The following is a 27,627-nucleotide window of genomic DNA, read 5'->3' as shown; positions in this document are numbered from 1 at the left end:
TTTCCGTTAATTTCAGTAAAAAGACCTGGTTACTTTTCGAAACGTTGTGTAGTCTAGGTCTGTTGATTTATTGAAGATACGACTTTAATAAGACCTTTTCACAGATTTCGGCAGGTATTGATGAATTTCATTAAACGCTTTAAATTGATTAATGTAAATATTGGAACTAAATTTCTCCAGTGAACGAACAAGAATACAATTTAAGAAAGAAAAAACAGTAAACCTCAACTGGTCTCAAACCACTGACCCTTTGAGTAAAAGACTAACACAATGTAACTACTCGGCCATCCGTGCCCATATTATGTTTGGTGTATTTTAAACTTAACATAACATTACTTGTTATGTCACAGAATATAACAACTGAACTCTCCAAATTATTGAATCGTTTCGCGTTTGTAACGTTTTATAAATTTTATGTTTTGACATAAAGGATGCACATAATGGAGCATAGTAAATGTTCAGTATTACTGTTTTCTCGCAAATATCATAAATACAACAACAATTTGAATATCTAAAAAAACAATGGTTTTCAATTGTGTAAATTTACCAAGACGTGAAATGGTCCCTTTAAGCATCAATTTTATTGTATTTCCTTGGCAAATTGTTATTGTTGTTTTCACAAAAGTAACCTAGTAATTCTAAGTTGTTCAAATGAACGACATACTTACTTCAGCTTTCAAAAAGGACACGATGGTTGACTGGTTTAGTTTCTCTTTCCTAGCGTCCCATATGAAAGTTATGTTGCCCAAATAGCTGTGATTTCCTGTATAAGATTAATGTTAGAAAGCATAAAGAGAAAAACATTAACCCGTCCCATAATATCGCAGAACAAGAAAGTGTCAAAGAAGTTCTATTTCATTCGATTGAATATGCATATTAATGCTACCATGTTTTTCTTTTTTATACAAATCTTTCCAATAAATAAAAAATTCATTTATCAAAATACTTTAAAAACTGCAAGCATTGATTAAACTAAGCTTGAAATATCATTGTTTTCTTATATAATATTATAAGACCAAGGTAAATAAATACATGTGTGTGATTTCTGCGACCCGAGAGTGTTCGGTTCCTACTAACGTCTTGCACATTAGATTGTTTAGTGTTCATACGAAAACATATGCGATTCAACATTAATGTGACATTAAAAAATATATATGATACGATTAAACAAAACCCTTACTTAAGGCAAATAATAATGGGAAGTGTATTTTTCAAAATATTTGATTATTGGTACCCATTTAAAGTCGGCCATGTTGATGTTGGTATATTTTCCCATTTTGTTTATGTGTCGCCAAAAAGTGAATATGAGTCAAAATGTGATGGTATTTATGTCAAATGTGCATTTTTTTTTTGGTCAAAATAGGTCAAGAAATGCCCAAAATCAGTACAAATATAGGGCTTTTCAATCTGTCCATGGACAGAAATGATCTCAATTTAAACACGCGCGGTTTACATGTAAAACCACGTGATTCGCATTAAATGCACAGACTCGGAGCACAGGTGTTGGGCGCGTGGTCAAGTAACTTAAACACTATCAACATGTCATAAAACAACATTTTTCATCATTTTGACAAAAAAAAATTATGTTATGTTATATATATATACAAGGTAGGTATATTGTAAAAATCGGCACTGAACGTTCGGTCAGCCGATCTGCCTGGCATTTCTACGAGTTCGAGAAGTGTTTTCTTGTAGTTAATGTTGGCAAGAAGCCGTTCTTGTTCATTTTTCTTCACGAGGCAACCTTTCCCAACAAAATGGTACATAGTTTACGAAAATCGACCGCCATTTAGGCACTTAATGGCTTAAACATGTTGATGCAGGTGATTTTCCTGTGTCAAGAGATACCTACCTTGTATATATATATATATATATAAATGATGAAAAATGTTGTTTTATGACATATTGGTAGTGTTTAAGTGACTTGGCCACGAGCCCAACACCTTTGATTTAGTAGTTCTTCTTTGTTTTGAAAAGCGCGGAAATGGAAATCACGTGATATTGGCGCTCACGTGACCCAAAGCGTGTATACGTCACTATCCACATAGTCTTGAGGATTCCGTTATGTACATGATTAGGTTTCGTATTTTGTATGCTTTTGGCATTTTTTGGCACAATGTTTGCAAAAATCAGTATGAAAGATTTCAGCTTTAGAATGTATCTGACGAATACTGATCAATTCTGGTCAGTTGAGAAAACCGAAGTGTTGTGAGAAATATCAACTCGGCCGGCTTTAACATTTAAACTAACATTACAAACGCAAAGTTAAAGGCGGACAAATGTCTTCTTAGCTTCGTCTTGAAAACTAGGTACAATATAATGCCTGTCATTAAGATATATATAAACAATAGGTTCACGCTTTAGATCACACGCTAATATTATCAAAATTCCTAAATTATTCTTACAAACAACTTATTAAGTGACGATGAATAACACGTATTGCTAAGATACTAAAGAATACCTCACTCACAACTAAAATAGCACGATAACTGAGCGGAAGATGATATATATATATATATATATAATAAAAGTAAAAACACGTGTCTGGGATTTTAAATATATATTGATTTAGCCAACGCGTTTCGCATAGCTCATCAGGGCAACGCGTTGGCTAAATCAATATATATTTAAAATCCCAGACACGTGTTTTTACTTTTATTATATAATATTCACAATCTGGATTATTACATTTTACTTATATTACTATATATATATATATATATATGAGAAATGAAAATATGTTCTTATTTACAATTGTAGATAAATTTCGTTATAAAAGTCTTAACAGTGAGATAATATGCAGTAATCTCAACATGCTTGAACTGAAGCTACTTTCAGGCGTTATTATAGCATGTGTACAGAAATACATTACAAGTTTAAAAACATATATTAGTAAAATTTAATTAAAAATACACAGATATGCATCGGCGCAAATGAGCAGTAGCGAAACTTTTCGCGAAAACTCAGGAGGTAATTTGATTCATTTCGCGAGCCCTATTTAAGTATCGGAAAGTTCTGTGTCTCTTACACTGGATATAGATTTAAGTCAAGTTCAGTCCTAACATTGAGATAATGTGAAGTAGACTCAAAATGCTTGAACTGAAGGAACTTAAGTTACTTTTAGGCGTTATTATCGCATGTGTATAGAAATATAATTTTAAAAACATATATTAGTAAATTTTAATTAAAAATACACAGATATGCATCGGCACAAATTAGCTATAGCGAAACTTTTCGCGATAACTGAGGAGGTAATTTGATTCATTTCGCGAGCCCTATTTAAGCATCGGAAAGTTCTGTGTCTCATACACTGGATATAGATTTAAGCAAAAGTTCAGGCACCAAAATACATAATTAAAAGTATGTTTAGTATTTGCATATAATGGTACTGCAATTACAACAACTACATAGCATGTCACATCGAAAATCATGATTAAATATGTTATAAATAATTTAACCGCCTCATTGTAAACTGCCCATAGGCATTAAGTAATGTAAGTCTCGTCGCAATATATGGTACCAAGCATATTTGGTGGAGCATGGTCGGAAAAATTAATTTGTTTAGTGCTAATGCTTATCGAAATACATTTATTTACAACTGACCTTGACATCTGTACATTGGATCTGCTGTAGAGCCTACGGACATCCATAGCCTGTCCGTAGGACAGGTACAGTTCCAAGAACCATAAGTATTTGAGCACAGTAGTCCATGCACGCATCGTTCTCCTGTTGTGTTGTTTTTTTCGAATAACTCACATTCGTTCACATCTAGAATGACAAGTATTATATATTTGCCTTAAATTAACCTTAATAATTTAATAAATTTAATGTTTTTCGTGTCTTATGAAAAAGAGATCGCTACGATTAAATTCAAATAAACGTCTATCGAAACATGAAATCACTGCGTTAACCCAAAAAAAACTGTTTCAAGTTTATTAGAAATTTATACAAAACGGGTTTACAAGCCTTCATTAGACAGGAAATAATTGATAGCATATTTGTTTCTTAACTGTTGTTGTCTTTGACTTTTTTTTAAATTTAAATGACGGTAATATGTATTGTATAAACACATCTGCAAAAAATGTATAGAATGATGCAAACTCACTTAAATATGAAGTTTATAAGAACCCAATATACGTTTACAGTACCGTCACAATAAACATCCCGTTTCTTTCCAGTGATAGGTTTCTTGAAGCCGGCATTGCATTCACAATCATAATAGTCCTCGTCGATTTCTTTATTGACACAATGAGTGCTCTGCACGAGGCAGTCGCTGCGTTTAGGAACAACGTCGCAGATTCCTCCCTTGTCCGCTGTTACGATTATTGTATCGACGATAAAAATATTTAAAATTTGTTGGCAACGCATTATTATTACTTTCAAATTGCCAAGTACCCAGTTCACCGTAAACTATGTTTATTACTCTACGCTTATACTTTCGAACATCATATAACAATAATATTACACATTTGCTACTTCTAAAGTTTGAAATTATACACGCAAAAAACATGTTCGATTGGTCACTTTATGTTTTTTATTTTTACTAAACCGAATCGACAAAAATACGTGATACACATCACATACGATTGTCGAATCTTTCTTTTGGTTCGTGTTAATATTTATAAGAACGATTTACTAAACATCACTTATAGTAAAGGTTGGATCTTTTTCTACATTTTGGGTTTGAATATTTTATGTACATATTTACAAAAAACTAAATTAGTGTCATTTTGCGTTCGGACAATCCACTCTTTATAAAGAAACTTTCAAGTATTAAATATTAAATAAAGGTTATATGCTGCTATGTGTTTTCGAATATTTCATATGATGGCCTATGTTTCAGACATCACATAATCCTGATTCGGACGTGGCCTAGATAATGACAAGGACAGCCTTATGACAACGTTTTATGAAGACTAATTAAGAGTATTAAGAAATTAAGAAATGAAGAGTAATTAATGCGCCTTATAAAGCGGTAACAATTGTCACGGTGTATAAGCATATCGGTCGCTTTTTGTCAAAATGCTGCCTCTATGTTCATTCTTCGCTGCCTCTCTGTCATAAACAAGATAAATGGATGCTCGGAATTCACAAAACATCCAATATTATGATATTTTAAATTTTTACTATCAATACTTTTAACAAGTGTTAAACTCATAAACCTGAGAAAAATAAAAATGTCAATCGACGACTAGGCTTTCCTTGCCAGAAAATGGAGCCGATCGGGAGGCTTTCCGTGCCATAACGAAAGCGAAAGTAGGCATTTTTTTAAAGTAAAATTGATGAAAATTACTATATACCGTACATTGAACGTAAAGATTTGATCATAAAGATTATATCAATGACATTAGATATTTGACATATTACGAAAAAGCTATGTTAAAAGTCATTAAAGTGGCATGTATGCACGATTGTTCCACCACCCTCGTCATCATTCTATCTTCGATAGAGTTTGTTATAAGTGTTTGGACCAGCGAAAAACTGTGAACTTGTGGCTGGATATATGCTTCAACTAAATGACCACCTCTTTTATGCACAAATGTCTTTACGGGTTTTAATTTTAGATTGTCTTACCTGTTTTGTGAATTCCGAGCATCCATTTTTCTTGTTTATGACAGAGAGGCAGCGAAGAATGAACATATAGGCAGCATTTTGACAGAAAGGCGATCGATAAATTGATCAATAGAAAAAAATCACTGTTATATATGCTATAACATTCGAAAATAACATTTGATTAAACATTCACAACCAACATATCGACAAGGATATATAAATAAAATTGCAGCGCATGTTTTTTAATTGCTTGTTAATTATGAAGTGAACGACATTCGAATTCAGATACTTACGTGATTGTAATTGAAATTTTAACGGAGAGTTAAGAGTCATTTGCGGGAATGATGATAATTTATTTCCTGGATTTTGATTTAATCTTTCTGTCAGGTCCTTCACTATATCTTGGCGATCTCGTTTACTAGTCATGTGAAGAATGAAGTCGAAATGGACAACTATACCCCTAAATCATAGAAACAAAATTGCAACTCATGATCCTATGTAATGGGTATGATTAATTCCAATGAGTGAGAACATTAAATATGCGAGATAGGGAAAGCAATCAAAGAGATACAAACGAAATGCTTATGTAATAACAACATATAATTAAATCCATAGAACAATAAAAATAACATTCAGAAAGTGAATATGCCTTTGCGCTTTGAGCATAGACTACTTACGCAACGTCTTCTCTTTTGTAGATCCTGTAGATTTCAATTTTCGAAAAGTTTGTTGCGGTATTTAGGAAGTTAGTAAACTGAAAATGAAAACAAAATCAGAAATACAAAAACAAACACTGGAACTCAATAAACTATTTCGAACCTATCATAGATAACCGTAGAAGTTGGAACTTAAAATGTTTGTTTTTCAAGGCACACAAGATCAATTATCAATATATAAATAATTTGATTAAAAATGTGTCTAAAATTAAACCAGCTAGAAATATTTTTTTAAGAAATCTAACCTCCGTTGACGTTTTCGCAATCCCATTCTGAAGTGAGTCATTGGTCTGAGGAATATTATTCGTATGAACGATATACTCCAAAAAACCGAAATACATTTTGCTCTCTGTAATATCAAAACATGGTGTAAGCATTCGCATCCAAACACCGTGGGCTTATTTAAGTTTGTTAAAATCACTTAAGTCAGTCATCTTGAATACGTGTTCGCTGATATAGAACAACATCTTCAATCGATTTTACTTATTTAATAATTGTATTTATTTGTGTTACTTCTCCTTTTAAAACTTACGCTCCACTGGAATTAGTGTGAAAAGCTTGTAAGGCGGATATACTTTAAGCAAGTGTCATGCCGAAATATATCGTTCCGTTTTCCAAATATCATTACAAGGAATCGCATAAAGCACATGCGTCAAATAAATTCGTATTGAACGGTCCGAGTTCCAAAGTTTTTTTCCGTTCATTTCCTTCACGAACATTCTCCAAAAAACCGAGTGAAGTAAGTGAAGTCCCAAATTAAGATATTATTCAAAATCATCCAAAATATATAATGGGCGTTTTCTCTGGAAAGGTTATGTTTTAAGCTGACGTCACAAACGTGAACAAAATGACCTGATCTTTACAAAACTTAGTATAATACCTTAATTGAAAAAATGTTAACACTGGCATGATAAAAAAAGCTGATGTATTGACAGATTTTGAAATACTTTGTACATACTTTACCTGAACTAAACCTGAAATAAACTGGACATGTCAAATTGCTGAACATGTTTGGTTAAAGTGTACACCAAGTGTAACATTTTAAAACATTTCTTACACGAGCGTTATAAAATAATTTGTTTTGTGTATGCACATAACTTACAAAACGCCAAATAATATCACATTTTAAAATTCAAAAACCATCAAACATGTAGTATACAATTTATTTCTAAATACCGAAAAGAATTCTGTCAACAATGTGACATTATAACTAAGATGATCGTACTTAGTTCCACACAGGTATTAGTGTTGTTGTCCTTGCTGTATCCGGACTCACACCCGCATATATATTCTCCCGGCAAATTCACGCATTCCTCATGAGGATTAGTGCAAGAATAGTTGCCTAGCACACACTCGTCCACGTCTGGCAAAAAAGTTGTTTTCATGAAACATGGTCAGATGACATGGCAAAACAGGCATATTTTACTAAAACCGATGTAAATGCAATGGGTATATAAGACACATCCATGGTATATTGTATGTTAAAGAAAAATAAATACTAAGAATATTAATTCAAAACATACAAAGAGATGCCTTGAACAGAATAATACACTTTGACAATCATTTAGTATAACGATGGCATACAGCTTGTTTGTATAAAATTGAAATTTTTGAATTTAATTAGTGTATTTCAGAACACATTACACGATATTCGGAATTACTTGGAATAATGTTATAAAACTGAATTTATAGATACCATATTGTAAGGCATTTCTTCATAATTAGATACTACAACACATTGAATACAAAACACACCTGCACACGTGAAGTTATCATTGTTAAGCAGATATCCACTTTTGCATGCGCAGTGATAGGATCCCACGTCGTTAATACACTGTTGGCCGCATTTGTGAATGCGGGTATCGTTGCACTCGTTCAAGTCTGTACAAATAAAGGTATTAAATGTTTTCCAGTTAAATAGCAAACTACATTCAAAATTAGTTGTAATTTAAATTAAAAAATATGTATATTTTATCAATTTTTAATGCAAAATCGAACAATAATTTGGAGCCATTTATTTTAATTCAACAGTGTAACTTAATATTTGAACAGGTATATCGTGGTTCATTGTAAACCATTAACAACCATAATATTTTAATGGTACACTCACCTTCGTCGATTAACATTCACTAAAACCTTGATTTATACATTTAATATTCTTTGTACGTAAAAGACCGTTAGAATATTCAAGTATACATAATTAGTTTGATTTGTATTTAACACAGAAATGATTCCATAAACACCAAAACTGTATCCCATTTCAAAATTTCTTTGCAATTCAGGACTAAAAAATTAATGGCATTTGATATTTTGTTTATCTAAGCGGGTTTTACTATGACCAGTGATGATCGATAGTTATTGAATCCAATGGAAACCGCTATAATTGCGTATTTAAAAGTATAGTATTTCATAATTTCGATGATTCTAGTGTTTTTTATTTTTATTCTTACGAAAAAAGTAAAATAAGTTTTCATACCACGACAATCTTGGAACGTATCAATGTTTACTTCATAAAACCCGAGAGGACACACAGCACATGGACTCCCATCCCCCGAATAGGTTTTGTTGCAAGAGTCGTTTTTGTAGCAAACATATTTAGAACAGGGGTCTATTTTATTTTCGCAATACAATCCATCCACGAAACGATTTCGACAATTGCATTCTGCAGTGTCTGAAATAAGGTATACATAAATAAATAAAAAATTATGGAAAACTTAACAAAAAATTGAAAATGCAATTCACTATCTTCTAACTCAATTCGTACATTTTCACCCACAAGCACACAATAAACCGTCATTGACGCCAATGGCTTATGGATGCTAAAATGTTCACACACTTTCTTGAGACAATCAATTATAAAGATTTGGTTTGACAAAAGTAGCGTCTTTTTCCAACAACATTTATTGTGTTCCACCTGGTAAAGGAATGCATTTTAACGCATTGTAGCTAAATAACTGCTAATCAAAGTTTTTCAATTTTCGCTTTCTTATTTAAATAATATTTAACGCATAAATGCATTAAAAGGTTGATAAATACATGTGTATGAGTGCGCTTGCTGTTAAATATATATGTTAATTTATTCGGACGAATACAAATGTGCCAATATGTTTACACAAGTAGTAATGTATTCATGCTGAATATATACACAGGTTACTAATGTTACAAATGTAGACCTTATATAATGTATATTTAATGAATATTATTCTTTTGATGACATAATATAAACTATACAATGACATTTATCGCAGAAAATCAACGACCAAGTGCAAATCATGTGTTTCCTAGAATGTTTCCAATATATCAACGAATAAAAATGTGATTGCATTTTGTGTTAATATTCTATTCGTTAATAGCATTCAACATTAACGTGCTTATGTCACGTCTTATTATGCACATAATAACATAACACGTTAACATTCATATGTCGATGAACCAGTTGAAAAATATACATGTGTTTTTTATTTTTAAGTAATAGCAAGCACATACGTACGTATATGATATATTGTAACATCTACCATATGCGATGAATACAGCAATACAACAGAATTATTGTGTGTTAACTACTCATTAAATGAAATGCGGGATATTGCATGGGATAAAATATTGATATACATATGTACCTGACTATCAACTGAATACTTACATTCTTCGTCATCTGCAAATTGCATTACACAATTGCAAAAAGACAATATAAGAAGTTTCCGAGAAACTTTCGAAATACATTAAATGTTTCCGATTTACTGAATATATAGTTACTGCAAGTACTAGGCATTCACTTCAGTTCATTTTATCACATTTTAAATGACTTTTTTATATATGCTTACCAATATTCAATATAAAACTATTATTAAATACCTTTACCTGGACAATAAGTTTATCATTTCATCTAATCCATTTTTAGATTTTTATTTGAAACAAATGTGCTGATTACTTGTTTGCCTGTTCGTAAATATTATATGTGCACACAGTTAAGCGTGTAATGGTAACAAACTAATACATGATAGTCTACTTAAAACATGTGTGTTTTGAGGTGCTGTTTGCACACAGAGGAAACGAACACTTGTCACAAATGAAAAAACAAAATATTTGTCCTTAAGTAAACTATTTGGTGATTATTTACAGTGATCAGTAATCTTATGTAGGGATTTTCGTAATATGCCCTAATAGTGTATATTACTTACTTATTCTGTCTTTGAAATAGTTACAACAAAAAAATAAATGTATTTCAACAACATATTAAATATACTGCAACTAGTACTAACTGAAATAACTCACCATCCTTTTCGTCCTGGAATTTGCATTCACTTGGATCTTCACAACCGCAATACTGTATACGGACACTATGGGTATCCGCCTTGTTGAACTGATCATACACTATGAATTGTATTGAATGGTCGCTGAGGTTTGTGTACCGTAACGCTTCCCCTACTGTCCAGTTAAAAACGCCATCAACTGTAAAAACAAAAATAATAAAGACGCGTGGATAGTTCATTAAAGGGTTTTGTATTAATGTAACGTTAGGGCATTTCTAGATCTGAACTGAATGTTGTTGTTTTGTTTATCATATTTTTTTTATCGTTTTATTCAATCCTTTTACAAAGCAGATGTATTCTTTAATTTATATAACTGATTCCACTACCTCCGTGTAGTGGTTGCCGCTTAGAAGAGTCAGATAAGTGTTGCTGCACCCTAACCCCAGAGGTTGCCAGAACAAAGGCTTATACAAATTATGCTTTGATGGCAGGGGATCAAGTATAGGAGGCGCAAACTTGACATGTATCAGTTGCATTTGTATAGTTGCTTGTTCTATGTGGTTATAAACAAATAAGGCATTTTTCCTATCGCATGTCCTAAAATCACCTGGTCATTAAGAACTGTACCGACTGTCGTGTAATTTCGCCATATTTCGTAAACGGTCGTCACTTCACACGTTTTTCGAGTATGGGCGTAAAACTACCAAACATTCGGCCATAATCAAAACAGGATAGCAGTCATATACGTGAAAGTCTTGATTAAAAGAATACTTGGTGAGGAGATTATATAAATAATGTTTATCGATTTACTATAACACATATTGTTTATTGACCATGAGTTGCTTGTAAAAAAATCCATCAATTTCATAATAAAAACTACATACATATGAAGATAGTAGCTTACGTTAGCAATATGGGCTGATAAATTTTAACTAGATCGGATCCGATTTGTTTTAAATACAAATGATGTAGTGTTATTTCATTAACAAATGATTTGTTGCAAACTAATACGTTACATCCTTGAAAGCAGTTTATCAAAGATGTATATGAAATAAGAATTTTTAAGTTAAAAAGAACATCTAAAATTCTCTACTTGAGCATTGCTATTGCAAATTTATTTGTGGAAAATGTGTGTGCATTTGCCAGTTAAGCTTGAACGTTTTTTTAAACAATGTATCTTTCGTTTATATATGAAAGGTACATATCGCAAAAAACATGTGTGCTTATAGTTTGTTTTTTACCTATGCCGTTTTTTTTTTTAAATTCCTAGAAAGACTAGAGATTAGTTTTCTGGTTTTCCGAGAGGATATAACAATACGTGGGTGCTTATTTTATCTTTATTTCATGGTTATAAATATTTTTATTGCATCTATATATACATATAAAAGGGAAAAAGTTCTGCTGAATTAATATTAATTGACAGGGGCGTAGCTGCTATGAGGCACAGCTGGCCCGGGCTTACAATTATTTTTGATACATGAAAAAAAAATGCTTCAACTTTGAAAAACGCATTAAAATGTTGACCCTGAGGGGTTGAAGTGTTAGAAATCTGCATTTTATATTGAAATAAACCTCTGACAATGGATTCTGGTCGTGTTAAAGTGACATATCTTCTAGTTATCAACTCTACTTCTTTCTATGTGCATAGATTCTAGCTCGCTTCTTTTCACGTGACTTGCTTTTACAAGTTTACATATATTTACATGTATATCTACTTGTCTCCCTTTTAACACTACAGTAAGTTGTAATCGATTATCGTTGAATTTTTAAAAACCATTCCGAATGATGTTTATGACCGCGGACATTTAAAATGAAGCACCTGTCCCGTATCCCGATCCATTGACTGAATACGGGTCGGTTCGGTCCCTTGATGCCGAACAAAAACAAAATTTAGTTCTCTGACATGAGATAAAACAGTAAAATATCAAAGTAAAACAGGCCAAAGTCTTCTATTTTCTTATCTGATTATGTGTCTAGATATGCTTTTAATCTCACAACAGGCGTTATAGGATTTAAAAAATTTCCGGGGGAGGACCCCCGGACCACCTATTTTTATGTAACATATCCTGGCCTACAACTGGCATAAGAATGACATTTTAAATAACTGATTTCGCCGAAAATTGGAAAAAACAATATAAAGGATTGACAACTTGGAATGTCTGAGAATCCTTTTTTCTTCGGTAATTCGGTTTTTGACAAAAATGACATTCACCCCAATTTCTTCGTATTGAATTATTATGTGTACTCTCAATTAATAACGACTAAATGAGATTGATATCGTTTTAATCACAAATATCAGCGAGTGCTTGACAACATTGTACGTTTATTTTGCACTGACAGTTGTATTATTTTCGACGTTTTCAGCAGCAATACCAACGACAAACATAAAGGTGGCCATATACACACACATTTAGTTATACGTAACATACATTTTGAAATTTAATTCAGCCACATTTAATGCTTTTGCATAGTGCTTTCGAATTTTCACAGCAATCACATTGTTAATGGATTGTGTGCTTATTATAATTTGGTTATAATACAATTGTTCTATTAAAGGTATGACGAATGGTATATATATTTATCGCGCAGTAACAAGTGACAATTTAAGCTAATTTCGATGTACAGAATAATGTTTTATCGGCCCCTCAGTCAAATCTATGTTCCTAGCTAGATACCAATAAATAATCCGCGACACTAACTTATGGGTATCTACGTCTGCAATTTATATCACATTTAGTAATAATTTAGTGTTGTGATATTATATAAACTTTGATACGTAGTGGTTTTTTGAAATATTCAAGATGAAGGTTGCAGAGTTTCTTTACACATTTGCGTTTTTTTAATCAGAAAACATAAGGACGACACGTTGACAGGAGTGTAAAAAATATATGTTATTTATGATAATAAAGTTCGTTCAAATAAATATCTTTTATGGTGAGCGTAATTTTGATTGACGCTAAAAGTATTCGAACAACATTTGTACATCGTTCATTAGTATTTAGGTATGTTTAATTCTATATATTATAATAAATGGATACACAAATACATTAAAACGAAGACTTAAAGTAAATATAATGGTCAAGTTAAAAAACATTTCACTCATAATAAGACTTTTAAAATAGATTAAACAATACTATTGCCAAGCAATAAAAGACCCCTGCCGGTGAAAATCCACCATTTTCAGCAATATTTCTAGTTTATTTGTTGTCATAACAACCAGAAGTCGTGACTGACGTAGGAACAAAATGAAATGATGTGCATAATCTCCATATTGCCATTTATCCATGTCTTAAGTTTCATGAAAAAAATATGAAGAACTTTTTAAGTTATAGCAGGAGCCACCATTTTCTGCAATATTTCTAGTCATTGTTTTGCAATAGCAACCAGAATTATTGACGTTGGAACAAAATGAAAAAACGTGCATAATCACCATGTTGCCATCTATCCATGTTTCAAATTTCATAAAAAAATATGAAGAACTTTTAAAGTTATCGCAGGATCCAGAAAAGTGTGACATACAGACTCACAGACTCACCGACACATAGAGTGCAAACCATAAGTCCTCTCCGGTTTCAAAACATAAAAAATAAGAGTTAATGTATAACAACTTATATCTATAGTTCATACAGCGATGGAAAACGTTAGCTTAACGTGATTGATGTGAACTAATTAGAAATACTCTTTATCCTTGCTTTATATTCGTACATAATATTTGGTTCCTTTACTAAAATATGCATTACCTATTTTAATCTCGTCTAAGTTCGGTGCCACCTCAAATCGTAGACCTGTCCTATTTTCGTCCTGTACATGATCTAATAAATTTAGGGTCCATGAGCTGTTGCCCTTATAAATCAGCGTCGTTTGATTGGGCATTGATGCCATAAAAGTAGGTGATTTGTTTGCTACAACAAAATATCATAAGGTCAAAGCTGTAAAGTGAATAATAAAGTAAGTTCATTCATATCTATATATGTCTAGTGTTAACTTCATTACATTAGATCTTTTGTAAACACAGATCTGATATTAATTAAAATTACACATATTTATATTTTTAGTACAACAATAGCAAATTAATTGTATCACTATTAAGCTGGTACAGTAGTAATCAGTTATTTCAACACTATAACAGTCTTATCAAGCTAACAAATTTATTTCCATTTATTATAATTTCAATAAAATAAATGTGTATGAAACCAACTTTTAAAATAGTTAACGTAATTATAACATAAAAAATCAAAGGGCCATACACTTTCTTTGGAGTTCGTTTCGTTGTCTCTCAACCTGCTCCTGAATGGCTTTTCCAAGTGTTGTATTGCAAGTCCTTGCAATGGTGAGCATGCATTCCTTGTTGGTTTGATTATCCCAGGAATTCCGGCAAGTATTTCTAAACGCAGGTATCATTGTCTTATCACAGACCTCAAACAACTCATCGGGCCTGTCTAATAAATTTTCTAGGAAACGAGGTGTCGATTTGTTGTTGTAAAATGTGAAGTTTCCTCCAGTGAGATTGTACGCGAAATTAGAAGAGTTTGGATTGTTCCTGAGAGACCCTGCAAAGATAAATATGAAAAGTGTTACACTTTATCGTATAAATAGTCGATCCTATTTTTGGTCGTGATTAAGTATCTCCAGTGAAACATAAATTCACTGAACAATGGTAATGACGCTTTTAATATTTAGAACAAATACAGCGTGGTATTTGATTTTTTGACACTTTTCATGTAGATTTGTTCTATATGCACAAGATTATCTGCTAATACGAATATGCTTGTTTGTGATTCGGACTTTGGACACTTTTAATCATATGCATATAAATCAACACTCAAGGGCGAATACAATTATTACCACAACATATTTTAAGTTTTATAGTAAAAGTAAAAATGAACAATTCCGAATTTAGAATTAACGATCACGATCGGCATTTAATGTGTAATCACATTTTATTTACAGACACTGTTTAAAATGATTATGAACACACAAACTGTGTATAAATATTGGCATGTGCAATCACGTGTCTGATAATTTTGAAACGTTCAATTCATTTCATAAACTTTTTTTACTTGCATCATCAACTTGAAAAGTAATTTGTGAGGCATTATGTTTAGTATTTGACATAGCTATATGAAATATTTGCAAATGTACATACGTATTATTCACTTGATACGTTTCTGACCCTTAAGTTAATTTGCATTGAACATATGTTATTCTGATTATAAAAACTTAGTGTTTTCAATATGTTGAGTTAATATCAACTTAAGGTTTACTTTTACGACCCCCGATATGATAACGTATGCGCAGCAATAATTTGTGAACCACACTTCTTTTGAGGTAAACTTTGCAATTAAATGCCAATCATACAAGCATAACTATTTTAACTCAATTATTTAAAGAACACGTAAGCATCATTCTTTTGTGATGCTTTATTTTTCTGCATATTAAATATAGGCGTAAAATTTACGATTTATTTTATCGAAATACATCTTGGGTGTGATTCACTAAAATGCCTACATCATTTTAAACTCATTCATTGATACTGGAAAAGCAATTCGTTTGTCTATTATTGAAATCTACATACGACACATTAAACAAAAAAAACAACACATTACAATGCTGAATACTTACAGGTCTCTCCATATTCGAACATTACAGACTCGTTGCTATTAATGGAGTAATTCGTTCCATTTGGCAAGACGTAAAATCCGTCTTGTACATTTCCCGCCAACCCCGTAATGTTTGCGAGTTCTTTCGATGACGTAATTTTAATGTTCATGAATTCTTTGTCGAGGGTAACAAGCTGCAAAATAAAAACACAAAGTCAAGTTATGTAAACATATTGTTAAAAAATGGCATTATATTGTGTCCTTTTTCTGGAAACAATTGCTCATAAACATTGATAAACACAAATTAAATTATAAATTTTACAAAAAAATATATATATTAAATTGCTTTTACTCCTAAAGCGCATGTTCATGCTTTTTTCATCGACGGGTTTTCATTAATGAATTTAAAAAATATATAGTCATTATATTGATTGCGTAATCATTCAGTTATCGTAATTAATCTTTTACTGTATAATAACATGGTCAAAACACGGATACACTTGCCCTCGTTTATTTAATGTTGTATGTTTGCAAATACGGGCCCATGAAAGGCCTTAAATGTGTATCAATTTAAACTTTTACCTAGTTGTGCGTCAAGCATAATACTCATCTTTATCTTAATTGAACGGGTTAGGTAAAGTGTTAACGTAGAGGGCCTTTAACTTTTCAGAATACTATTCAGAATGATCTATTAGCATTGCATATGTTGTAAACTGTGTAAGATCATTTGTTTCATAGAAAAACACATGGATACAATTCAAGTCCAAGTAAAACTGTCAAGTCCAAGGTCGCATTCCTTTTATGTAATATTTCATTTGTTCCCTAAACATTCGAAGGCCGCAAGGATTTATTATATCGGATACGATAATTATTCTATTTATACGATTTTTATATTATAGTATCATTCATATTACACACAGTAAAGGTAATAATTCAAGGTAAAATATTTGTGAATATGTTTTCCCTCGACGGTCCACTATTTGCATTTTACTTGGCAATTTATGCAGTTCATAGTACAAGTTAATTAAGTGAACTGTTCCAAAGAAGAATATTTTATATTAAAAATAGAAATTAAGTGCAAAACTAATAACCAAAGAAAACCTCATTATATTATAATTTAACATTTTTATATGTACTTTTTGTTTTCCTTGTATTCCTTATTTTCAAAACCTTCGATTTAACAAAACTACTGATATGTACCTCGAAGTATAACATTCATTTGAATAAGATGACGATATATTCAATATGCAACATGCACGATGAAATTTAATAATGTCATACACAATCAAGGTTGACATGTTTTCTTCGTCAAAATGATGTTTTGACAAACAACACGAACCATTCTCCACACATAAAACCATTCCCTTGAAGTATTGAAATATGTGTAAACCTATTATGACGTACGTAGTAATGGCACGAGTTCTCTGCCAGAACATAACGATGAGCCCAAAACAATAATGTTTTTATTTGTTTTTCAGGGTATATAAGTTTTATCTGAGCGAGATTCACAAACACATGTATTTTCTATGATACCTATACCCCAAGTGTTTACCCCTTATGGAAGGTCGATTCAATTTTATGTTACCTTACTTAAACTGTCCTTAGCCGACGAAACTACCACCGTGTTCAGCCAATTTGCAAATATGTCCGTAAGCATTCGACTTTCATACTACTACAATATGTAAGACAATGTCCACTTTTTTCCATGAGGGTATTCATGATTTCGTTGTTTTTTGTATTTCTTTGTTTTAATATTGTTTTTCGGTATGTCTGAATTGAGATGCAGATATCCTGCTGACGTCGGTGTTTTAAATTATTTCGATAATTGAACAATCGGCCTCTCGGTCAAGGCAATAACCTGTCGCGAGTTCCGAAAATGTAATTGTTACATCCATCATAACTTATTTGAACTCGATAATGTAATTGTAACATCCATTAAAAGTAGTTTGAACTCATACGGCTTTGTTTTCGACGTAAATATGTAACTCTGCATGGTAGCGTATTTAATACATATAAAATTAAATGTGAAATATTCAAACGGTTTATCATTCTAATTAGTTGGTTGAGTGCTATCCTTAATGTTAAGGAAATACAATCAATTATAACGTTAGTAAGAAGAATGTTAATATTGTAAACAGAAGCAATTACTATTAAAATTAAATCATTTAAATAATAGCATCGTTGCCTCCGAAGTTCAACGCTTAATGTCTAGTTGCAAAACGATCAAACACTTCCTTATGTATAAAATGCAAACGAGCACGGAACATGATAATGAAAAAAGCTCAACAAACAAAACTGAAATAATAAATAAATTTACAACTTACCGCATTTATATTATCTAGCTTAACTTTGGGAGTAATTTTGAACCCCAAGGCAGATGTTGTATTTGAGCAGAATACCTCGAAGGCATCCCCCATAATTGGTTGGCGGGGATTACACACTGAGGAAGTGCTTGTCTTGAAATTACCTCTGATATCGTACAGGTTAAGATTCATACTGGTTCTGTTAAATATAACATGGATCGACTGCCTTTGTGGGTAAATCTATAAAAACGAATAAACAATATTTTTTATCTTGATTATGAAAATACTATTGGGGTTACATAAATTATTCCTCCCGATGATAGTACAACAGTTAATTTCCACAACCTCAAATAATTTTAATTTAAACTAATGTTTTCACACACAAAATATTCGACAAGAGTTTATCAACACTTTGAAACAGTTAATGCACACACACACGACACTTTACTCTTTAAAAGGCGTTTGTTAAAAAACTTACCGTAAACACAAAAGCAGTAAAAATTGTCGAATCAGTTGAATTGGCTATTAGGTAATCTGTACGAGCCTGAATTTCAAGTCTGTAACACAAGATATAGCTTAATTAAACCAATGACACCATAATTATATAATGTTAATGTGCATAAGTTAGTTAACAGTAATGTTTGAGTTTTGAATAAAGAGACTTGCTCATACGCGGCGAAAAATAAAAGCAAGCTATATTGACGACGTTTCGGACAGATCGAACATTATCATTAGTTCTGTATTGAAAACGTCTACGTGTATTCTATTTAAGTATTCCTGTTGATCCGTGTTCAATCTTCTTCAGAATACAACTTACATTATGAACCATCAAAACGGTTTTATTACACCTTATTAGTGAAGCCATACAAAATTTCCGCAGGAAAGAATTAACACCTTATCTTAATTTGATTACGTATAGTCCGATTCAAAATTGTATAAAGCCTTGTTTTTTTCAAATGTCATTGACTGTTGTTTTTAAAGTGTTTTTTCAAGCCATCCTATTTTGATAACTTCAGAAAAAAATGCAAACAATAGATAATTAATGTATAATTAATTTATTATTCGATAATGATTGTTCAACAAGAATTTAAGTAATTTAATCTTACGTATTATTCGATTTCAGGAAAACATATTCTCCGTGTCCGTTGAAAGAATATGACGTATTGCTAACGGTTTCGATAACTGGATCACCCCACGAATAAGCTTAAAAATAAAGAAAATATATAACAATTTATCTCCCACAGCAAACATTATTATATGTTAATGATTATTCATAATATTCATAATATGACATTTATTTTAAAACTCCGGTAATAAGATAATGTGTTATGAGACAGAAACGAAATATGCAAAAAAAAATGTCATATTATGAATATTCGAGCAAAAACAATAAACACTAGAGAGAAAAAATCGGGAAATATTCGTATAACCACCATTATTGGGTGTTATATTTAAAGTTTCCTCCTATCAGGATCAAACGCCCGACGCCAAACGTGAAAAGGTATTATCATAATTCAAAGGGCTATTATATTTAATTGAAAAATCAACAGAGCCGAATTCGATGAATTTGAATGTACTTAACACGTACGATTCTCTTACAGTGGATATGATCATATTGACAGGTAGTTCCGCCCTGCTGATTTAAATGTCATTTTTAACTTAAAACGTAACACCCCATTTAGACTGGATATGCACACATACTAAGGTCATTCCAGTTCATGTTTAAAAAGGGCATTTAAAGGCGTTGAAAAACGATAATAGCAAAAATTTCCGTCGATCCATCCGTAAATGTTTCCAGACTTATTTGAATTCGCCGAGTAGTGCAATGACTGAAGAGTGTGACTTTCGTATGTCTCGAATTGCCGAAAAAGCGGCCTCCTCTCTGTCCTGGAATGAACTCGAACACATCATTACCACACTAGTATTGACGATCGCTATAATATGCGCAGCATTGCGTTCGTCCTTTTGATTGAACCTGTGTATATTTCCACGTGTATACTTCATAAGAGGACGCAATCTATGCATTGTGAGCATGCGACTACCGTCGTTGCGGTAAACGTAAGGTGTCTTCAATCAACGTTCGACTTGTGACTGTCGCAACGCACGGTGACTCGCACGTCCTCCACAAAGACACTTTTCCAATATCGTCGGGAATTTTTAACTTACGAAAGCATGATGCGCAAAAGTGGTTGATGAACACACGACTCATCAACTTGAGCGTTTACGCTTATAGAAGTAGAGCCGATGACTGCGACCTTGTGAATTAGGAGAAGACGCATGGACGATTGTTCAAAAATAGTGTTACGCCATCTCGACGTTACACTGTAATCAAGGCTCCTTAGATAAACTGACTTGTTCAGAGTTTGGCAAAAATCTCCTAAAATGAGATGTTTTTTATTCATGCCAGCAAAACTACACTCCTTTATTAAAAGTGTTACAAATACTCTTCCCTAAGGGAAAATAATAATGCGGTTGTAGCGGTTATCGTCGATAATTTGGAAAACAAACTTGTATAACTAACATACCTTTTCCAATACACGTTAAGTAATAAATATCAGTGTGCTGCTCTTAGAGTTTCCAGTTTCGAATCTGAAGAATATTTTTGGGGATTTTCTGGCATTTATAAATTAAAATAAAATATTCCGAATGTTATAGTTTCTTTACTTAATACATAAAATGAATTTTTAAATTGAAAGTCTGTGTACCTGAGTATTGATCCTGGTGCCGCTGGCAATTATCTGAATGAGTGATTTCGATAAACGCATTGCACATTGATTGGCTGTTATTGTTACAACAGCTGTCGTGGATTTCATTCATTGAATATTCTTTCTCACCAAGAATACCAAATCGATTATCACGGTATCCAGCCAGCAATTTGCCATTTTCGCTACATAATATAAGATATTTACAATAAAGAGACATATCTGATATCGAATTGTTTGATTACCTGTACAATTCTGTAAGTAGGAACGAACAATGTTGATAAGTGTAACTACAATCATTTAACAGCTCAAAACACTTACCACTTTGATTTACGCATGCTTCATATAAGTCATATAGTCAAATGAATACGTTAATGGGTGCATTGTAAATAAAGTTAAGTTATAATAATATATTAAATTTAACGTCCATACCTAAATAAACACATGACTCTATAAACATGTACGTAGTAAATAAGATGTCCATTTGGATATCTGATTGTAATCTTAATCTAAAAGAAAACACGAGTAATTTAAAGTAAGATGTGAACACGGAAACAGCACTTAAAAGCTCGAGTTTCGTGTTTTGGTTTTCTGTACCTGTAACAGCATCTCTGCTTGGCGCCATCATTGAACAGCCTTTCCTCATAGCAAGTCCCGACCTTTTCAAACATGGCGTCCTGCGCCATATCATACTCCGCGCATGCGCACGGGGTTGCTGCATCCTTCGTTTCGGCAAATAGCGAAATGAAATTCTTATCGGTAAGAAATTTTTCACAGAGGTTAGTTGTTGAGCCTGAAATAAAATAAATGAACAGCAATTGAAGTATCATACAAACGGGTTGTGTGTGTTCGTGCGTTCGTAGGTGCTTGTGTGTGCGTGCGTGTGTGTGTGTGTGAGTGAATGCGTGTTTTTATATATCGATGTGTCTATGGTCCTGCCGCTCCAGTCCCTGCATTATCAGAGTGCAGGATCACGTGACTTTGTGGGGTTCCCAATTAAACTTTAAAGGATGTAAACACAACGGTAAGTGGTCTTTTATTTCAAATTACTTTTTAATACACTTTTTTTATAAGAATTGTTAGCATTTGAACTAGTGCAAAAGACAGTTTTTATGCTGCTTGTGGCAATGTGAAATAAATCAGAATTAATTTATTTCATAAGCTTGTGTTCTTGGCAAAACATCCGATCTATACTTAATTTATAAACTGCAGCACGCAACGTTTATTTTTGGCACCGATTTAAGACGTATTCAAAGATTTATTCTTTATTCTAAATATAGACAAACACTGCAATAAAAACTGGCTTTTGTGCACTTAATATTTGTTCAAAAGTATATTAATAATTTGATATATTTGCAAAAATAAAGTTCTTAACGGTGTGTTTACATTCTTTGCTGCCCGTGGGAAAACACCTGAAAACCCCTTTGATCCTGCACCCTGAATTAAGACTCAAAGAATGTCCCCGCATTTTTATCCAATTTACTTTAATTTTAGTGTGTTTTTTTACGACGAATGTAACGATTATTTGTTCATTAACGAATAACCATCATTCGAAAACAGTTAGATAGTTAAGTGTTTGTAACGCTTTTCCTGGATAATTTTGAAAATACGCCGAGTAACACTATAGTGGATATGTTTCGTTCATATACTAAAAACTCGGTGTTCGGTGTAACGCAGTGGTAGCGGTAGCGCAGTGTTAGCGCATTATCATTTGCTTTGAGAGGGTCAGGGTTCGAATCCCGGGAAAAGCAGGAATTTGAGACATGCTATATTTGTTAGTAAACATATATATTTCATTAAAGAAAAACGCAAATCTGTGAAGTCCCTTTAAAATGCGTTGGCGAATTAAGTACCAGATTGTTCGGTAAATGGTAGTTGGTACCATATGGGGTTCAATTCTCGTTATAAGTGGCTTCTTAAAACAAATTAGAAAGCAGTTTGCATAGTTGAGAGATAAAGCGCTCCTTCAAAACGGGTTCTTATTGGTGACAAGTGACCAATACCTAACAAGAACATACTTGACCAAAGAAAACGACGAACACAAATACTTTGTGAATGAGTGTCATGAAAATGAACCTGTTTAAAGCCCAAATGATTTGTCTCCACGGGTGAAAGCAAAAGCCCCGAATTTGTCTTATGTTTCGGAAACTTAGCACTTTTCATAAAACGTACATCGCGGAATCTCCTGATCAATATTGGATCTCTTAGGATATATTTGTCTGAAACAATATTTGTGAACACACGTACCACCTTTTACCAAAGACATTGGATCGTGAAGTCATTTAGATGTGCATGCCGATAACAATAATTTAGAGGAGCACGTGCGCACACGAATTGTTTCTAAGTATTATGTCTATAGCAAACGATCTTGATAAAAAATAATGTATTTACCGATTTCAAAGATCTAGGGAAACGCTTAAAGCCTCTGACCTTGAAATGAAATACATGTTAATCAATACATATTGATGCAATTTGAGTAAAATTGTCATTAAATCTATAGCCTAGTTAGCAAGTATTTTTCAAACGGTACCGCTTTTAAAACCGAAAGTAGGCTTTCTTTACGTATACGTCCGTTTCGACAAACGCGATTATTTTTAAGTTTTAAAGCGCAAAAAATACGGGTTTCTACCTTGTAACCACCAAATATATTCTAATTGGCATATATAAAATTAAATCTTTAGCCTAGTTAGCAAGTAATTGATTATTTTTTCAAAGGAACCGCTTTTAAAACCGATAGTAGAATTTCTAAACGTATACGTCCATTTCGACAAACGCGATTATTTTTAAGTTTTAAAGCGCAAAAAAGACGGATTTCTACCATGGCATACATAAAATATGTTTCTTATTCATACTTAAATTTACTATGTCAAATAAGGTGTTTGGCTTCAATCCAAGGTAATTTTATTTTGTCTTTGAAAACTCATCGACTCTTGTACGCGAATAATATATCGGTTGAAAGGCAGAGTGCTGGTGCAATATCTTAAATGTAATTGATTTTAAACCTAAAAAACCTTTTTTAAATTCGCCAAACTAATGGATTAAATAAATCTAACATATTTTGTCAAACATATGCAATTCTCTTCTCCAACACACATTTGGTTTCCTACAATAGTATATAAAGCTGAATTTAAAAAAATGTTTTTTGTCAATCCCTTGTATTGAATTATGGGCAAACGTCTGATTATGCAAATAATCTAACATTAAACAGTATCCAGATTAAGTTTGCAAATCCAGATTATTTGCAAACTTATTTTTTTTATTTATTGAACAATTGTTATGAAATTTTGCATATTTGTAGGGGGCATTGAGTACATACATATAATTGAAAAAAAAGAGTTAAAATGTTTTTGGAAAGTAGAGTTATTTGATGATAAAGTTGCCATCCCCCGTTGGATCCCAACGGGGTTTTGGCTCCCCCGTTAAGAATTGCAATTCTCCAACGGGTGTTTTTTTCAGACGGGAGAATTTTACCTATATTTTACAAAAAATGTAATTTAAATATTATGCTTTGTTTTCTGTTTCAATGTTTACAAATACACATGTTTAAATTATAATTGTAAGAAATATGTACTTTAATAAGAAAATAAAGTGTTTGTAGATTTTCTTCTCCCGTGGGGTTTTGACGGGGGATCCCGTCCATCTCCCATATCCATTAAACTCCAACGGGGTTTTCACGGGGGACCCCGTCAATCCCCCATTTAAATTAAACTCCAATGGGTGTTTGACGGGGGATCCCCGTTTAACTCCAATTTATAAAGAACTCCAATGGGAGTTTGACCAGAGAAGAGAGGGGGGATCAGACTTCAATAAACAGTTTATACCCATTGCAATATATTCCATTGTATAAAGAGTAAAAGACACCAAACTTTATTAAATAATTAATGTTTTCTTTTTAAGGTTTCAAAATCAATTTATAATTTTTATATTTTCATAACTCGGTACGTTACGTTGAATAAAATGTCTTTTTGAAAGAGATTAACCCCACATATTGCTATTTCTGGAAAGATGAATTTAAAACGTTCCATAATTTTGAAAGACTGTATAAATAATATAGTGACTTATCTCGAAAATATATTACATTTACCTTTTGATAATCCAAACGTTGCTTTTATCCATTTCTGTGATGATAAATACAATCCAGAAAGACAATAACATTGGAAGCATAATTATTGTCATTCGGAATTGTATTTCTTTTGCTGTTTATTCCCGTGTAACAGTTTTGGAGGTTTTTTTCCTAGAAATTTACCTTGCAAACATTTTCGGTGCAATGTCGTACCTTAGTGTACCGGTTACATTCCACAAGTTGTGTTTTTTTTACACAAAATGCCTGATTAGGGCAGTGTGTTAGGTTCATTGTTTTGTTATTGCAGTTGTTTGTTTTTTATCTTTAACAACACCGTGCACTGGTAGCGTTATTAGCAGAGACATGCGGGAGTATTCTTGAAACATACTGTACTGGCTAGTTTCAATTATGGGACACACCACTTCTCCAATAGAATCGATGATGTTTAAATACATTTTAGTTATATTTGCAGTTTCAGTTATTAACTGTTTTGTTTTCTGATAAGGATATGATATCCCAGACGTTAGTTCCTGTGCTGTCTTTTTCCCTCTAAACAAACAGACATATAACACCAAGGACTTATATCACTTTTCATTATTGTGTATAAAATACAATATACCACACACAACTGAAATATTTGATATAACCCATATAAGCAGTATGATTTCCTTTCTAAATGTAATAAAAACTTAATTTTCAATCATGAACTAGTAGTTTCAGGAAAACAGGAAACCAAGAAAAAATGTGAAACCAACAAAGGCATAGAATTGTGAAATATGCAAGCCAGAGTTCTCGACTTATGATTGTTGAACGCTGCACTTCTATACACCACAACCTACCTTTGTTCGAAGTTTGATGTAAATGGGTCTTATTGTAATTACGTTATGACCCGGACACTAAAAAAGTGAGATAAATAAAGTAATGAAGGGGCTATAGCTATAGTTCTTGTGCACTGAACTTCTAATCAGTGAGATCTATCCATATATGCATATATGAAGTTTCATGTGAATAGGTGATATAGTTAAAGACTAATACTCTGGACAAAGTACTGGAAGCTGCCCGACCCCAGGCATGACATAATTAATCCCTTAATATGGACTCCATTGGTCATTGTCGACTCCGGTACTACTTACGTGTACCCCAGGTACTCTTAAGTATACTTACATGTACCCCGGGTACGGTAAATATAATAAATCGTACCCGGTCGATATTAGACTGTACTCGAGTTGTATTCCCGCCTAAAATCCTATGTCGTAAAACGCGCTACCGATTATCTTAAACAAACTTCTATTTTAAAAAAAACTGCCTCAACATGCTTTGTGAGTATGAGTTTCGATAATATAGAGGTCATTTTACAGAAAATTGACATAAATGTGAATATATTTAATTAAAAACAAGATGTGTTTGTGAAACACAATGTCCCCCAATATGACGTTTGACCTTGAAGGATGACCTTGACCTTGTGAAGGATGACCTTGACCTTTCACCACTCAAAATGTGCAGCTCCATGAGATACACATGCATGCCAAATATCAAGTTGCTATCTTCGTGAAACACAATGTCCCCCTATATGACGTTTGACCTTGAAGGTTGACCTTGACCTTGTAAAGGATGACCTTGACCTTTCACCACTCAAAATGTGCAGCTCCATGAGATACACATGCATGCCAAATATCAAGTTGCTATCTTCAATATTGCAAAAGTATTCATAAAATGAGCGATTTGGGCCACATATATTTGACCTCTGACCTTGAAGGATGACCTTGACCTTTCACCACTCAAAATGTGCAGCTCCATGAGATACACATGCATGCCAAATATAAAATTGCTATCTTCAATATTGCAAAAGTATTTATAAAATAAGCGATTTGGGCCTCATATTTGACCTCTGACCTTGAAGGATGACCTTGACCTTTCACCACTAAAAATGTGCAGCTCCATGAGATACACATGCATGCTAAATATCAAGTTGCTATCTTAAATAATGCAAAAGTATTCATAAAATGAGCGATTTTGGCCACATATATTTGACATCTGACCTTAAAGGATGACCTTGACCTTTCACCACTCAAAATGTGCAGCTTCATGAGATACACAAGCATATGAAGTTGCTATCTTCAATATAGCAAAAGTTATTGCAAAATGTTAAAGTTGGCGCAAACAGACAGACCAACAGACAGACCAACAGACAGGGCAAAAACAATATGTCCCCCACTACTATAGTGGGGGACATAAAAATAGCCGACAACGACCGATTAAGCTTTAAATTCCCGGGTACGTTTTAGTATATTTACCGTACCCTGGGTACATGTAAGTATACTTAAGAGTACCCGGGGTAAATGTAAGTAGTACCCGAGCCGACAATGACCAATCGAGCCTTAATATGCCCTGTATTTGACAGACATATAAGAGACAAATGGAAAGGATGAAAAAAACA

The 27,627-nt window shown here is 32.7% G+C and overlaps 1 protein-coding gene across 11 annotated transcripts in view; it reads right to left on the bottom strand.

Annotated features, from left to right (window-relative positions):
- The window catches only part of LOC127865683 (mucin-like protein), a 208,320-nt gene that overhangs the window by 84,433 nt on the left and 96,260 nt on the right, over window positions 1-27,627 (bottom strand). For 7 of the 11 annotated variants that reach the window (XM_052405618.1, XM_052405615.1, XM_052405616.1 and 4 more), the window contains exon 2: window positions 21,725-21,920. The exons of 2 other annotated variants lie outside the window; for them this stretch is intronic. In XM_052405618.1, coding sequence (XP_052261578.1) covers window positions 21,725-21,920 — 196 coding nt within the window. Of the gene's footprint in view, window positions 1-18,903; window positions 18,983-19,531; window positions 19,629-21,130; window positions 21,313-21,724; window positions 21,921-27,627 lie in introns of all 11 variants that reach the window. 2 more of the 11 variants (XM_052405608.1, XM_052405609.1) reach the window with 2 other exon arrangements.

This window comes from Dreissena polymorpha, chromosome 2 (assembly GCF_020536995.1).
Source record: "Dreissena polymorpha isolate Duluth1 chromosome 2, UMN_Dpol_1.0, whole genome shotgun sequence".
NCBI lineage: Eukaryota > Metazoa > Mollusca > Bivalvia > Myida > Dreissenidae > Dreissena > Dreissena polymorpha.
Note: the sequence above shows the minus strand (reverse complement) of the source record. Positions and strands in the feature narration are given on the sequence as shown.